At 53.2% G+C, this 17,402-nt stretch overlaps 1 protein-coding gene across 1 annotated transcript in view; it reads left to right on the top strand.

Moving 5' to 3' along the window:
* LOC142477447 (lysosomal alpha-mannosidase-like) overlaps window positions 1-17,402 on the top strand; it is a gene marked incomplete at both ends in the record, with an annotated part of 47,022 nt that overhangs the window by 10,543 nt on the left and 19,077 nt on the right. The window contains 3 exon segments of the mRNA XM_075582277.1: window positions 7,174-7,256; window positions 8,894-9,014; window positions 15,050-15,128. Of these exon segments, the coding sequence (XP_075438392.1) occupies window positions 7,174-7,256; window positions 8,894-9,014; window positions 15,050-15,128 (283 nt within the window).

Here is a 17,402-nt window from a genome sequence, read left to right as displayed (position 1 = left end):
GATAAGAGGGCGTCTCACACACGGGATTCCTATAAGTATAATAGGGTCAGCGACACCTCCCTGTGATGGGATAAGAGGGCGTCTCACACACGGGGTTCCTATAAGTATAACAGGGTCAGTGACACCTCCCTGTGATGGGATAAGAGGGTGTCTCACACAACGGGATTCCTATAAGTATAATAGGGTTAGTGACACCTCCCTGTGATGGGATAAGAGGGCGTCTAACACACGGGGTTCCTATAAGTATAATAGGGTCAGTGAGACCTCCCTGTGATGGGATAAGAGGACGTCTCACACACGGGGTTCCTATAAGTATAATAGGGTCAGTGACACCTCCCTGTGATGGGATAAGAGGGCGTCTCACACACGGTGTTCCTATAAGTATAATAGGGTCACTGACACCTCCCTGTGATGGGATAAGAGGGCGTCTCACACACGTGGTTCCTATAAGTATAATAGGGTCAGTGACACCTCCCTGTGATGGGATAAGAGGGCGTCTCACACACGGGGGTTCCTATAAGTATAATAGGGTCAGTGACACCTCCCTGTGATGGGATAAGAGGGCGTCTCACACACGGGGTTCCTATAAGTATAATAGGGTCAGTGACACCTCCCTGTGATGGGATAAGAGGAAGTCTCACACACTGGGTTCCTATAAGTATAATAGGGTCAGTGACACCTCCCTGTGATGGGATAAGAGGGCGTCTCACACACGGGATTCCTATAAGTATAATAGGGTCAGCGACACCTCCATGTGATGGGATAAGAGGGCGTCTCACACACGGGGTTCCTATAAGTATAACAGGGTCAGTGACACCTCCCTGTGATGGGATAAGAGGGTGTGTCACACACGGGATTCCTATAAGTATAATAGGGTTAGTGACACCTCCCTGTGATGGGATAAGAGGGCGTCTCACACACGGGGTTCCTATAAGTATAATAGGGTCAGTGAGACCTCCCTGTGATGGGATAAGAGGGCGTCTCACACACGGGGTTCCTATAAGTATAATAGGGTCAGTGACACCTCTCTGTGATGGGATAAGAGGGCATCTCACCCACGGGGTTCCTATAAGTATAATAGGGTCAGTGACACCTCCCTGTGATGGGATAAGAGGGCGTCACACACGGGGTTCCTATAAGTATAATAGGGTCAGTGACACCTCCCTGTGATGGGATAAGAGGGCGTCTCACACACGGGGTTCCTATAAGTATAATAGGGTCAGTGAGACCTCCCTGTGATGGGATAAGAGGACGTCTCACACACGGGGTTCCTATAAGTATAATAGGGTCAGTGACACCTCCCTGTGATGGGATAAGAGGGCGTCTCACACACGGTGTTCCTATAAGTATAATAGGGTCACTGACACCTCCCTGTGATGGGATAAGAGGGCGTCTCACACACGTGGTTCCTATAAGTATAATAGGGTCAGTGACACCTCCCTGTGATGGGATAAGAGGGCGTCTCACACACGGGGGTTCCTATAAGTATAATAGGGTCAGTGACACCTCCCTGTGATGGGATAGAGGGCGTCTCACACACGGGGTTCCTATAAGTATAATAGGGTCAGTGACACCTCCCTGTGATGGGATAAGAGGAAGTCTCACACACTGGGTTCCTATAAGTATAATAGGGTCAGTGACACCTCCCTGTGATGGGATAAGAGGGCGTCTCACACACGGGATTCCTATAAGTATAATAGGGTCAGCGACACCTCCATGTGATGGGATAAGAGGGCGTCTCACACACGGGGTTCCTATAAGTATAACAGGGTCAGTGACACCTCCCTGTGATGGGATAAGAGGGTGTCTCACACACGGGATTCCTATAAGTATAATAGGGTTAGTGACACCTCCCTGTGATGGGATAAGAGGGCGTCTCACACACGGGGTTCCTATAAGTATAATAGGGTCAGTGAGACCTCCCTGTGATGGGATAAGAGGGCGTCTCACACACGGGGTTCCTATAAGTATAATAGGGTCAGTGACACCTCTCTGTGATGGGATAAGAGGGCATCTCACCCACGGGGTTCCTATAAGTATAATAGGGTCAGTGACACCTCCCTGTGATGGGATAAGAGGGCGTCACACACGGGGTTCCTATAAGTATAATAGGGTCAGTGACACCTCCCTGTTATGGGATAAGAGGACGTCTCACAGACGGGGTTCCTATAAGTATAATAGGGTCAGTGACACCTCCCTGTGAGGGGATAAGAGGGCGTCTCACACACGGGGTTTCTATAAGTATAATAGGGTCAGTGACACCTCCCTGTGATGGGATAAGAGGGCGTCTCACACACGGGGTTCCTATAAGTATAATAGGGTCAGTGACACCTCCCTGTGATGGGATAAGAGGGCGTCTCACACACGGGGTTCCTATAAGTATAATAGGGTCAGTGACACCTCCCTGTGATGGGATAAGAGGGCGTCTCACACACGGGGTTCCTATAAGTATAATAGGGTCAGTGACACCTCCCTGTGATGGGATAAGAGGACGTCTCACACACGGGGTTCCTATAAGTATAATAGGGTCAGTGACACCTCCCTGTGATGGGATAAGAGGGCGTCTCACACACGGGGTTCCTATAAGTATAATAGGGTCAGTGACACCTCCCTGTGATGGGATAAGAGGGTGTCTCACACACGGGATTCCTATAAGTATAATAGGGTCAGTGACACCTCCCTGTGAGGGGATAAGAGGGCGTCTCACACACGGGGTTCCTATAAGTATAATAGGGTCAGTGACACCTCCCTGTGATGGGATAAGAGGACGTCTCACACACGGGGTTCCTATAAGTGTAATAGGGTCAGTGACACCTCCCTGTGATGGGATAAGAGGGCGTCTCACACACGGGGTTCCTATAAGTACAATAGGGTCAGTGACACCTCCCTGTGATGGGATAAGAGGACGTCTCACACACGGGGTTCCTATAAGTATAATAGGGTCAGTGACACCTCCCTGTGATGGGATAAGAGGGCGTCTCACACACGGGGTTCCTATAAGTATAATAGGGTCAGCGACATCTCCCTGTGATGGGATAAGAGGGCGTCTCACACACGGGGTTCCTATAAGTATAATAGGGTCAGTGACACCTCCATGTGAGGGGATAAGAGGGCGTCTCACACACGGGGTTCCTATAAGTATAATAGGGTCAGTGACACCTCCCTGTGATGGGATAAGAGGGCGTCTCACACACGGGGTTCCTATAAGTATAATAGGGTCAGTGACACCTCCCTGTGATGGGATAAGAGGGCGTCTCACACACGGGGTTCCTATTAGTATAATAGGGTCAGTGACGCCTCCCTGTGATGGGATAAGAGGGCGTCTCACACACGGGGTTCCTATAAGTATAATAGGGTCAGTGACACCTCCCTGTGATGGGATAAGAGGGGTCTCACACACGGGGTTCCTATAAGTATAACAGGGTCAGTGACACCTCCCTGTGATGGGATAAGAGGGCGTCTGACACACGGGGTTCCTATAAGTATAATAGGGTCAGTGACACCTCCCTGTGATGGGATAAGAGGGCGTCTCACACACGGGGTTCCTATAAGTATAATAGGGTCAGTGACACCTCCCTGTGAGGGGATAAGAGGGCGTCTCACACACGGGGTTCCTATAAGTATAATAGGGTCACTGACACCTCCCTGTGATGGGATAAGAGGGCGTCTCACACACGGGGTTCCTATAAGTATAATAGGGTCAGTGACACCTCCCTGTGAGGGGATAAGAGGGCGTCTCACACACGGGGTTCCTATAAGTATAATAGGGTCACTGACACCTCCCTGTGAGGGGATAAGAGGACGTCTCACACATGGGGTTCCTATACGTTAATAGGGTCAGTGACACCTCCCTGTGATGGGATAAGAGGGCGTCTCACACACGGGGTTCCTATAAGTATAATAGGGTCAGTGACACCTCCCTGTGATGGGATAAGAGGACGTCTCACACACGGGGTTCCTATAAGTATAATAGGGTCAGTGACACCTCCCTGTGATGGGATAAGAGGGCGTCTCACACACGGGGTTCCTATAAGTATAATAGGGTCAGTGACACCTCCCTGTGATGGGATAAGAGGGTGTCTCACACACGGGGTTCCTATAAGTATAATAGGGTCAGTGACACCTCCCTGTGAGGGGATAAGAGGGCGTCTCACACACGGGGTTCCTATAAGTATAATAGGGTCACTGACACCTCCCTGTGAGGGGATAAGAGGACGTCTCACACATGGGGTTCCTATACGTTAATAGGGTCAGTGACACCTCCCTGTGATGGGATAAGAGGGTGTCTCACACACGGGATTCCTATAAGTACAATAGGGTCAGTGACACCTCCCTGTGATGGGATAAGAGGGCGTCTCACACACGGGGTTCCTATAAGTATAATAGGGTCAGTGACACCTCCCTGTGATGGGATAAGAGGACGTCTCACACACGGGGTTCCTATAAGTGTAATAGGGTCAGTGACACCTCCCTGTGATGGGATAAGAGGGTGTCTCACACACGGGGTTCCTATAAGTATAATAGGGTCAGTGACACCTCCCTGTGATGGGATAAGAGGGCGTCTCACACACGGGGTTCCTATAAGTATAATAGGGTCAGTGACACCGCCCTGTGATGGGATAAGAGGACGTCTCACACACGGGGTTCCTATAAGTATAATAGGGTCAGTGACACCTCCCTGTGATGGGATAAGAGGGCGTCTCACACACGGGGTTCCTATAAGTATAATAGGGTCAGTGACACCTCCCTGTGATGGGATAAGAGGACGTCTCACACACGGGGTTCCTATAAGTGTAATAGGGTCAGTGACACCTCCCTGTGATGGGATAAGAGGGTGTCTCACACACGGGGTTCCTATAAGTATAATAGGGTCAGTGACACCTCCCTGTGATGGGATAAGAGGGCGTCTCACACACGGGGTTCCTATAAGTATAATAGGGTCAGTGACACCGCCCTGTGATGGGATAAGAGGACGTCTCACACACGGGGTTCCTATAAGTATAATAGGGTCAGTGACACCTCCCTGTGATGGGATAAGAGGGCGTCTCACACACGGGGTTCCTATAAGTATAATAGGGTCAGTGACACCTCCATGTGATGGGATAAGAGGGCGTCTCACACACGGGGTTCCTATAAGTATAATAGGGTCAGTGACACCTCCATGTGAGGGGATAAGAGGGCGTCTCACACACGGGGTTCCTATAAGTATAATAGGGTCACTGACACCTCCCTGTGAGGGGATAAGAGGGCGTCTCACACACGGGGTTCCTATAAGTATAATAGGGTCAGCGCGACCTCCCTGTGATGGGATAAGAGGGCGTCTCACACACGGGGTTCCAATAAGTATAATAGGGTCAGTGACACCTCCCTGTGATGGGATAAGAGGGCGTCTCACACACGGGGTTCCTATAAGTATAATAGGGTCAGTGACACCTCCCTGTGATGGGATAAGAGGGCGTCTCACACACGGGGTTCCTATAAGTATAATAGGGTCAGTGACACCTCCCTGTGATGGGATAAGAGGACGTCTCACACACGGGGTTCCTATAAGTGTAATAGGGTCAGTGACACCTCCCTGTGATGGGATAAGAGGGTGTCTCACACACGGGGTTCCTATAAGTATAATAGGGTCAGTGACACCTCCCTGTGATGGGATAAGAGGGCGTCTCACACACGGGGTTCCTATAAGTATAATAGGGTCAGTGACACCTCCCTGTGATGGGATAAGAGGGCGTCTCACACACGGGGTTCCTATAAGTATAATAGGGTCAGTGACACCTCCATGTGATGGATAAGAGGGCGTCTCACACACGGGGTTCCTATAAGTATAATAGGGTCAGTGACACCTCCATGTGAGGGGATAAGAGGGCGTCTCACACACGGGGTTCCTATAAGTATAATAGGGTCACTGACACCTCCCTGTGAGGGGATAAGAGGGCGTCTCACACACGGGGTTCCTATAAGTATAATAGGGTCAGCGCGACCTCCCTGTGATGGGATAAGAGGGCGTCTCACACACGGGGTTCCTATAAGTATAATAGGGTCAGTGACACCTCCCTGTGATGGGATAAGAGGGCGTCTCACACACGGGGTTCCTATAAGTATAATAGGGTCAGTGACACCTCCCTGTGATGGGATAAGAGGGCGTCTCACACACGGGGTTCCTATAAGTATAATAGGGTCAGTGACACCTCCCTGTGATGGGATAAGAGGGTGTCTCACACACGGGGTTCCTATAAGTATAATAGGGTCAGTGACACCTCCCTGTGATGGGATAAGAGGGCGTCTCACACACGGGGTTCCTATAAGTATAATAGGGTCAGTGACACCGCCCTGTGATGGGATAAGAGGACGTCTCACACACGGGGTTCCTATAAGTATAATAGGGTCAGTGACACCTCCCTGTGATGGGATAAGAGGGCGTCTCACACACGGGGTTCCTATAAGTATATTAGGGTCAGTGACACCTCCATGTGATGGGATAAGAGGGCGTCTCACACACGGGGTTCCTATAAGTATAATAGGGTCAGTGACACCTCCATGTGAGGGGATAAGAGGGCGTCTCACACACGGGGTTCCTATAAGTATAATAGGGTCACTGACACCTCCCTGTGAGGGGATAAGAGGGCGTCTCACACACGGGGTTCCTATAAGTATAATAGGGTCAGCGCGACCTCCCTGTGATGGGATAAGAGGGCGTCTCACACACGGGGTTCCTATAAGTATAATAGGGTCAGTGACACCTCCCTGTGAGGGGATAAGAGGGCGTCTCACACATAGGGTTCCTATAAGTACAATAGGGTCAGTGACACCTCCTGTGATGGGATAAGAGGGCGTCTCACACACGGGGTTCCTATAAGTACAATAGGGTCAGTGACACCTCCCTGTGAGGGGATAAGAGGGCGTCTCACACACGGGGTTCCTATTAGTATAATAGGGTCAGTGACACCTCCCTGTGATGGGATAAGAGGGCGTCTCACACACGGGGTTCCTATAAGTATAATAGGGTCAGCGACACCTCACTGTGATGGGATAAGAGGGCGTCTCACACACGGGGTTCCTATAAGTATAATAGGGTCAGTGACACCTCCCTGGGATGGGATAAGAGGGCGTCTCACACACGGGGTTCCCTATAAGTATAATAGGGTCAGTGACACCTCCTGTTTTTCTCAGCAATTAAATGGCAGTAAAGTGAATGTCGTGTATTCAACCCCGAGCTGTTATCTGAATGCGCTGAACAGAGCCAACCTTACCTGGTGAGCACTGTGTGTCTCTCTCTGCACTCTCTCTCTGCACTCTCTCTCTCTCTCTGTACTCTCTCTCTGCACTTTCTCTCTCTCTCTGTACTCTCTCTCTCTGCTCTCTCTCTCTCTCTCTCTCTCTCTCTCTATCTCTATGTTCCCTCTCTCTCTCTCTCTCTGCACTCTCTCTCTCTGCTCTCTCTCTCTCTCTGCTCCCTCTCTCTCTCTTCTCTGCACTCTCTCTCTCTTCTCTGCACTCTCTCTCTCTTCTCTGCACTCTCTCTCTCTTCTCTGCACTCTCTCTCTCTCTCTGCACTCTCTCTCTCTGCACTCTCTCTCTCGCTCTCTCTGCTCTGCTCTGCTCTCTCTCTCTCTGCACTCTCTCTCTCTCTCTGCACTCTCTCTCTCTCTGCACTCTCTCTCTCTCTGCACTCTCTCTCTCTCTCTGCACTCTCTCTCTCTCTGCTCTCTCTCTCTGCACTCTCTCTCTGCACTCTCTCTCTCTCTCTGCACTCTCTCTCTGCACTCTCTCTCTCTCTGCACTCTCTCTCTCTCTGCACTCTCTCTCTCTCTGCACTCTCTCTCTCTCTCTGCACTCTCTCTCTTTCTCTCTCTCTCTCTCTCTGCACTCTCTCTCTCTCTGCACTCTCTCTCTCTCTCTCTGCACTCTCTCTCTCTCTGCACTCTCTCTCTCTCTGCACTCTCTCTCTCTCTGCACTCTCTCTCTCTCTCTGCTCTCTCTCTCTGCACTCTCTCTCTACACTCTCTCTCTCTCTCTGCACTCTCTCTCTCTCTGCACTCTCTCTCTCTCTGCACTCTCTCTCTCTCTGCACTCTCTCTCTCTCTGCACTCTCTCTCTCTCTGCACTCTCTCTCTCTCTCTGCACTCTCTCTCTCTCTCTCTCTCTCTCTCTCTGCACTCTCTCTCTCTCTGCACTCTCTCTCTCTCTCTGCACTCTCTCTCTCTCTCTGCACTCTCTCTCTCTGCACTCTCTCTCTCTCTGCACTCTCTCTCTCTCTCTGCACTCTCTCTCTCTCTCTCTCTCTGCACTCTCTCTCTCTCTGCACTCTCTCTCTCTCTCTCTCTCTCTCTCTCTGCACTCTCTCTCTCTCTCTGCACTCTCTCTCTCTCTGCACTCTCTCTCTCTCTCTGCACTCTCTCTCTCTCTCTGCACTCTCTCTCTCTGCACTCTCTCTCTCTCTGCACTCTCTCTCTCTCTCTGCACTCTCTCTCTCTCTCTCTCTCTGCACTCTCTCTCTCTCTGCACTCTCTCTCTCTCTCTCTCTCTCTCTGCACTCTCTCTCTCTCTGCACTCTCTCTCTCTGCACTCTCTCTCTCTCTGCACTCTCTCTCTCTCTGCACTCTCTCTCTCTCTCTGCACTCTCTCTCTCTCTCTCTGCACTCTCTCTCTCTCTCTCTCTCTCTGCACTCTCTCTCTCTCTGCACTCTCTCTCTCTTCACACTCTCTCTCTCTCTGCACTCTCTCTCTCTCTCTCTCTGCACTCTCTCTCTCTGCACTCTCTCTCTCTCTGCACTCTCTCTCTCTCTCTGCACTCTCTCTCTCTCTCTGCACTCTCTCTCTCTCTGCACTCTCTGCACACTCTCTCTCTCTCGTGCGCTCTTTATCTCTCCCTCGTGTTCCTCCCTCCCAGGCCCATGAAGTCGGATGATTTTTTCCCGTACGCTGACGGCGCCCACCAGTTCTGGACGGGATATTTTACCAGCCGCCCGGCCTTCAAACGTTATGAGAGGATCAGTAACAACTTCCTGCAGGTCAGTGTTATATTGTATATATCCAGCCCGTGTCTCCCCACTACTGGATGAAGTCTCCCCAGTGATCTCCCAGGTCCTGCGGTTACAGCCTCTCTTCTCCACGTCGCTCCCACACATTCCTTCATCCATCCTCTCCAGCCCGTGTCTCCCCACTGCTGGATGAAGCCTCCCCAGTGATCTCCCAGGTCCTGCGGTTACAGCCTCTTCTCCACGTCGCTCCCACATTCCCTCATCCCATCCTCCCCAGCCCGTGTCTCCCCACTGCTGGATGAAGCCTCCCCAGTGATCTCCCAGGTCCTGCGGTTACAGCCTCTCTTCTCCACGTCGCTCCCACACATTCCCTCATCCCATCCTCTCCAGCCCGTGTCTCCCCACTGCTGGATGAAGCCTCCCCAGTGATCCCCCAGGTCCTGCGGTTACAGCCTCTCTTCTCCACGTCGCTCCCACACATTCCCTCATCCCATCCTCTCCAGCCCGTGTCTCCCCACTGCTGGATGAAGCCTCCCCAGTGATCTCCCAGGTCCTGCGGTTACAGCCGCTCTTCTCCACGTCGCTCCCACACATTCCCTCATCCCATCCTCCCCAGCCCGTGTCTCCCCACTGCTGGATGAAGCCTCCCCAGTGATCCCCCAGGTCCTGCGGTTACAGCCTCTCTTCTCCACGTCGCTCCCACACATTCCCTCATCCCATCCTCTCCAGCCCGTGTCTCCCCACTGCTGGATGAAGCCTCCCCAATGATCTCCCAGGTCCTGCGGTTACAGCTTCTCTTCTCCACGTCGCTCCCACACATTCCTCATCCCACCCTCCCCAGCCCGTGTCTCCCCACTGCTGGATGAAGCCTCCCCAGTGATCTCCCAGGTCCTGCAGTTACAGCCTCTCTTCTCCACGTCGCTCCCACACATTCCCTCATCCCATCCTCCCCAGCCCGTGTCTCCCCACTGCTGGATGAAGCCTCCCCAGTGATCCCCCAGGTCCTGCGGTTACAGCTTCTCTTCTCCACGTCGCTCCCACACATTCCCCCATCCCATCCTCTCCAGCCCGTGTCTCCCCACTGCTGGATGAAGCCTCCCCAGTGACCCCCCCAGGTCCTGCGGTTACAGCCTCTCTTCTCCACATCGCTCCCACACATTCCCTCATCCCACCCTCTCCAGCCCGTGTCTCCCCACTGCTGGATGAAGCCTCCCCAATGATCTCCCAGGTCCTGCGGTTACAGCCTCTCTTCTCCACGTCGCCCCCACACATTCCCTCATCCCATCCTCTCCAGCCCCTGTCTCCCCACTGCTGGATGAAGCCTCCCCAGTGATCTCCCAGGTCCTGCGATTACAGCCTCTCTTCTCCACGTCGCTCCCACACATTCCCTCAACCCACCCTCTCCAGCCCGTGTCTCCCCACTGCTGGATGAAGCCTCCCCAATGATCTCCCAGGTCCTGCGGTTACAGCCTCTCTTCTCCACGTCGCCCCCACACATTCCCTCATCCCATCCTCTCCAGCCCGTGTCTCCCCACTGCTGGATGAAGCCTCCCCAGTGATCTCCCAGGTCCTGCGGTTACAGCCGCTCTTCTCCACGTCGCTCCCACACATTCCCTCATCCCATCCTCTCCAGCCCGTGTCTCCCCCACTGCTGGATGAGGCCTCCCCAGTGATCTCCCAGGTCCTGCGGTTACAGCCTCTCTTCTCCACGTCGCTCCCACACATTCCCTCATCCCATCCTCCCCAGCCCGTGTCTCCCCACTGCTGGATGAAGCCTCCCCAGTGATCCCCCAGGTCCTGCGGTTACAGCTTCTCTTCTCCACGTCGCTCCCACACATTCCCTCATCCCATCCTCTCCAGCCCCTGTCTCCCCACTGCTGGATGAAGCCTCCCCAGTGACCCCCCAGGTCCTGCGGTTACAGCCTCTCTTCTCCACATCGCTCCCACACATTCCCTCATCCCACCCTCTCCAGCCCGTGTCTCCCCACTGCTGGATGAAGCCTCCCCAATGATCTCCAAGGTCCTGCGGTTACAGCCTCTCTTCTCCACGTCGCTCCCACACATTCCCTCATCCCATCCTCTCCAGCCCGTGTCTCCCCCACTGCTGGGTGAAGCCTCCCCAGTGACCCCCCAGGTCCTGCGGTTACAGCCTCTCTTCTCCACGTCGCTCTCACACATTCCCTCATCCCATCCTCTCCAGCCCGTGTCTCCCCACTGCTGGATGAAGTCTCCCCAGTGATCTCCCAGGTCCTGCGGTTACAGCCTCTCTTCTCCACGTCTCTCCCACACATTCCCTCACCCCATCCTCTCCAGCCCGTGTCTCCCCACTGCTGGATGAAGCCTCCCCAATGATCTCCCAGGTCCTGCGGTTACAGCCTCTCTTCTCCACGTCGCTCCCACACATTCCCTCATCCCATCCTCTCCAGCCCGTGTCTCCCCACTGCTGGATGAAGCCTCCCCAGTGATCCCCCAGGTCCTGCGGTTACAGCCTCTCTTCTCCACGTCGCTCCCACACATTCCCTCATCCCATCCTCTCCAGCCCGTGTCTCCCCACTGCTGGATGAAGCCTCCCCAGTGATCTCCCAGGTCCTGCGGTTACAGCCTCTCTTCTCCACGTCGCTCCCACACATTCCCTCATCCCATCCTCTCCAGCCCGTGTCTCCCCACTGCTGGATGAAGCCCCCCCCAGTGATTTCCCAGGTCCTGCGGTTACAGCCTCTTCTCCACGTCGCTCCCACACATTCCCCCATCCCATCCTCCCCAGCCCGTGTCTCCCCACTGCTGGATGAAGCCTCCCCAGTGATCTCCCAGGTCCTGCGGTTACAGCCTCTCTTCTCCACGTCGCTCCCACACATTCCCTCATCCCATCCTCTCCAGCCCGTGTCTCCCCACTGCTGGATGAAGCCTCCCCAGTGATCTCCCAGGTCCTGCGGTTACAGCCTCTCTTCTCCACGTCGCTCCCACATTCCCTCATCCCATCCTCTCCAGCCCGTGTCTCCCCACTGCTGGAATATCACTTGTGAGCACATTCGCATGTTTTAGAACAGGTCCGCACCCTGCCTTTCACCTTTATCACTTAGCATACAATTCTTCTTCTGCAGCAAGGGATTCTGGGAAATGACATGCAAATTAGCACACAATGTCACCTTTTGCCTGTGATATCCATTCACATGGAGCCCATTTAAGCTGATGCATCGCCGCTCACACAGCTTTTAAGCACAGCATGGGACTAGCAAAGCAAGTACACACCACTCACAGACATGTTTCAACCTTGTTTCACAGCTTTTAAGCACTCATGTCATGTTTGCTTAAATGGGCTCCATGTGAATGGATATTCTAGGCAAAAAGTGACACGTGTGCTCATTTGCATGTCATTTCCCAGAATCCCTTTCTGCAGTGGGAGCACTGTATGCTGGGGATAATGGTGAAAGGCGGGGGTGCAGACCTGCCTAAGACATGTGAATGTGCTCACAAGTAATATTCTTTATTGGCTATATGCTAACGGGGGAGGGTTTTTGTTGCATTTTTTTACCCACCATAACTTAAAGTGTGTGTGTGTAGGCGTGTGTGCGTAGGTGTGTGTGTGTATACAGCCCACCCTAACAGCAGAGGACACCCAGGACACAGAGAGAGGTGTGTGTGTGTGTGTGTGTGTGTGTGTGTGTGTGTGTGTGTGTGTGTGTGTGTGTGTGTGTGTGTGTGTGTGTGTGTGTGTGTGTGTGTGTGTGTGTGTGTGTGTGTTGGGTGATAATGGTGAAAGGCGGGGTTGCATGTCATTTCCCAGAATCCCTTGCTGCAGTGGAAGTGCTGTGTGCTGGGTGATAATGGTGAAAGGCGGGGCTGCATGTCATTTCCCAGAATCCCTTGCTGCAGTGGAAGTGCTGTGTGCTGGGTGATAATGGTGAAAGGCGGGGCTGCATGTCATTTCCCAGAATCCCTTGCTGCAGTGGAAGTGCTGTGTGCTGGGTGATAATGGTGAAAGGCCTAAGACATGCAGATGAGCATACAGTTGTATTTACATTTGCATATATGCTTTGCTGTGGAGGGTTTTTGTCACTTTTTTTACTCCCCATCCGTTAACTTCTCTGCATACCCAGTTAACCAACTCCACACTGATGAGACCCATTAAGGCTGAAACAAAATCAACCCCACACTGATGAGACCCATTAAGGTCGAAACAGCTGTCTGTGGGTGCCTTGGCCCTTTGGCTTAGATCAAGGCGATATGAGTGCTCCTCTCGACCTGCACAGCTATGACCAAATGCAGTACTATCCTACATGGGGCTCCAGTAGGAAAGGTCTGTGGCAAGCATTTGGCCCTCTAGCTCGTTGAGAGGTGGTGTCCAGGCCCCGGACCACAGAACCCCTGAGCCCTCGAGCTAAGGGGGGATGGCATTCGAACAACCAGCCCTTCGGGGCTGGGGTGCACCCGCACAACCCTCGAAAGAGGGGAGACGACGCGAACTCCCTTGCGGGCCTCGGGCCAGAGGGAGGAAGAGACGGATGTCCTGAATCCGAACGGAGGAAGGCATCAATGTCCCTGGAGACCTAGGCTTTCGGGCTGAAACCTCCAGGGAAACTGTGTTCTGAGGGCGGGTCTGACTTCGGTTGGACAGTCCAAGGGCATGCACCCGAACCACTGAAGTGGATTGGGACCCGATGAGCGAGAGGGGAGGGTCTCCCCCAACCCTCTCGGGAGGGTAAAAAAAAAAAAAACAGCTGTCTGTGGGTGGGTTTTCTGGGTATGCACCTTAACCCTGGCTGTGCTCAAAGCTGTGACCATGCAGCAAGCTTAAGCCTATAGGGAACCATGTTAAAAATGGTTTTTGAAGCAAAAAGTGGCACTGTGTGCTCATTTGCATGTCATTTCCCAGAATCCCTTGCTGCAGTGGTAGTGCTGTGTGCTGGGTGATAATGGGGAAAGGCGGGGTTGCGTGTCATTTCCCAGAATCCCTTGCTGCAGTGGTAGTGCTGTGTGCTGGGTGATAATGGGGAAAGGCAGGGCTGCATGTCATTTCCCAGAATCCCTTGCAGCAGTGGAAGCGCTGTGTGCTGGGTGATAATGGGGAAAGGCAGGGCTGCATGTCATTTCCCAGAATCCCTTGCAGCAGTGGAAGCGCTGTGTGCTGGGTGATAATGGGGAAAGGCGGGGTTGCAGACCTGCCTAAGACATGCAGCTGAGCATACAGTTGTATATATATATACACACACACACAGAGCTGCGTGTGTGTGTATACAGCCCGTCGGGTTACAGCATGGAGGGCCGCTGGGACCGACGCACCAATCCGCCCCTGGTCCCACCGTCCCAGCATCACGTCCCGCCAGCGGGACCCGATGGTTATCTGTCTCCCCCTGTCTCTCCCCGTCTCTCCCCGTCTCCCCCCGTCTCTCCCCGTCTCTCCCCGTCGCTCCCCCCGTCTCTCCCTGTCGCTCCCCCGTCTCTCCCCGTCTCTCCCCGTCTCCCCGTCTCTCCCCCCGTCTCTCCCCGCCTCCCCCCGTCTCTCCCCGTCTCCCCCCGTCTCCCCCCGCCTCTCCCCGTCTCTCCCCCTGTGTCTCCCCCCGTCTCTCCCCGTCTCCCCCCGCCTCCCGCCGCTTCCCCCTGTCTCCCCCCGCCTCCCCCCGTCTCTCCCCGCCTCCCCCCGTCTCTCCCCGTCTCTCCCCCTGTCTCTCCCTGCCTCCCCCTGTCTCTCCCCCTGTCTCTCCCTGCCTCCCCCTGTCTCTCCCCGCCTCCCCCTGTCTCTCCCCCTGTCTCTCCCTGCCTCCCCCCTGTCTCTCCCTGCCTCCCCCCTGTCTCTCCCCCTGTCTCTCCCCCTGTCTCTCCCCCTGTCTCTCCCCCTGTCTCCCCCTGTCTCTCCCCCTGTCTCTCCCCCTGTGTCTCTCCCTGTCTCCCCCTGTCTCTCCCCCTGCCTCCCCCTGTCTCTCCCCCTGCCTCCCCCTGTCTCTCCCCCTGTCTCTCCCCCTGTCTCTCCCTGTCTCTCCCTGTCTCTCCCTTGCTCTGTCGGACTTCGGAATTTCTGCCCTTTTTTTTTTCACCCCAAAAATTGAACCCCTCTTTATGTCTCGTAGGTTTGCAACCAGCTGGAAGCTTTAACGGGAGCGGCAGCGACGAACGGGCCATACGGGAACACTAACAGCTCCGTGCTGAGTGAGTGCCTTATTGCCCCTGTAACCCACCTCCTGAGTGCCTTATTGCCCCTGAAACCCGCCTCGTGAGTGCCTTATTGCCCCTGTAACCCGCCTCCTGAGTGCCTTATTGCCCCTGTATCATGTTATCGCAGTTACCCGCCTCCTGAGTGCCTTATTGCCCCTGTAACATGTTATCGCAGTAACCCGGCTCCTGAGTGCCTTATTGCCCCTGTAACATGTTATCGCAGTAACCCGCCTCCTGAGTGCCTTATTGCCCCTGTAACATGTTATTGCAGTAACCCGGCTCCTGAGTGCCTTATTGCCCCTGTAACATGTTATCGCAGTAACCCGCCTCCTGAGTGCTTTATTGTCCCTGTAACATGTTATCGCAGTAACCCGCCTCCTGAGTGCCTTATTGCCCCTGTAACATGTTATCGCAGTAACCCGCCTCCTGAGTGCCTTATTGTCCCTGTAACATGTTATCGCAGTAACCCGGCTCCTGAGTGCCTTATTGCCCCTGTAACATGTTATCGCAGTAACCCGCCTCCTGAGTGCCTTATTGCCCCTGTATCATGTTATCGCAGTAACCCGCCTCCTGAGTGCCTTATTGCCCCTGTATCATGTTATCGCAGTAACCCGCCTCCTGAGTGCCTTATTGCCCCTGTATCATGTTATTGCAGTAACCCGGCTCCTGAGTGCCTTATTGCCCCTGTAACATGTTACTGCAGTAACCCGCCTCCTGAGTGCCTTATTGCCCCTGTAACATGTTATTGCAGTAACCCGCCTCCTGAGTGCCTTATTGCCCCTGTAACATGTTATTGCAGTAACCTGCCTCCTGAGTGCCTTATTGTCCCTGTAACATGTTATTGCAGTAACCCGCCTCCTGAGTGCCTTATTGCCCCTGTATCATGTTATTGCAGTAACCCGCCTCCTGAGTGCCTTATTGCCCCTGTATCATGTTATTGCAGTAACCCGCCTCCTGAGTGCCTTATTGCCCCTGTATCATGTTATTGCAGTAACCCGCCTCCTGAGTGCCTTATTGTCCCTGTAATATGTTATTGCAGTAACCCGCCTCCTGAGTGCCTTATTGCCCCTGTAACATGTTATTGCAGTAACCCGCCTCCTGAGTGCCTTATTGCCTCTGTAACATGTTATTGCAGTAACCCTGCTCCTGAGTGCCTTATTGCCCCTGTAACATGTTATTGCAGAAACCCGCCTCCTGAGTGCCTTATTGCCCCTGTAACATGTTACTGCACTAACCCGCCTCCTGAGTGCCTTATTGCCCCTGTAACATGTTACTGCAGTAACCCGCCTCCTGAGTGCCTTATTGCCCCTGTAACATGTTATTGCAGTAACCCGTCTCCTGAGTGCCTTATTGGCCCTGTAACATGTTATTGCAGTAACCCGCCTCCTGAGTGCCTTATTGCCCCTGTAACATGTTATTGCAGTAACCCGTCTCCTGAGTGCCTTATTGCCCCTGTAACATGTTACTGCAGTAACCCGCCTCCTGAGTGCCTTATTGCCCCTGTAACATGTTATTGCAGTAACCCGCCTCCTGAGTGCCTTATTGCCCCTGTAATATGTTATTGCAGTAACCCGCCCCCTGAGTGCCTTATTACCCCTGTATCGTGTTATTGCAGTAACCCGCCTCCTGAGTGCCTTATTGCCCCTGTAACGTGTTATTGCAGTAACCCGCCTCCTGAGTGCCTTATTGTCCCTGTAACGTGTTATTGCAGTTACCCGCCTCCTGAGTGCCTTATTGTCCCTGTAACGTGTTATTGCAGTTACCCGCCTCCTGAGTGCCTTATTGCCCCTGTAACATGTTATTGCAGTAACCCGCCTCCTGAGTGCCTTATTGTCCCTGTAACGTGTTATTGTAGTAACCCGCCTCCTGAGTGCCTTATTACCCCTGTAACATGTTATTGCAGTAACCCGCCTCTTGAGTGCCTTATTGCCCCAGTAACATGTTATCGCAGTAACCCGCCTCCTGAGTGCCTTATTGCACCCTTGTCGTCGAAGGACCAATAAGAGATTGTCCAGACCGAGTAGAATTAATGAGTATTGAGGTTTATTGCAAGCAATTGCACGGAGACCAATAACTGCTCTGTCTTAGCACAAGTCTCACAAGTATATATGTATTTCAACAGCCAGATATGAATTACACAATCATGATACAGTGTTAAGTTTTTGCAAGGGCCTCATAAGCAGTACCCTCAAAATATTCTGTTATCTTCTGCCACCTACGCACTATGTTGATGAAAGCCACTATCTTATCTTCTTGATCCGCATAAGG

This window comes from Ascaphus truei, unplaced genomic scaffold (assembly GCF_040206685.1).
Source record: "Ascaphus truei isolate aAscTru1 unplaced genomic scaffold, aAscTru1.hap1 HAP1_SCAFFOLD_2099, whole genome shotgun sequence".
NCBI lineage: Eukaryota > Metazoa > Chordata > Amphibia > Anura > Ascaphidae > Ascaphus > Ascaphus truei.
The sequence above is the reverse complement of the archived record's forward strand: the minus strand, read 5'-3'. Positions and strand labels throughout refer to the sequence as shown.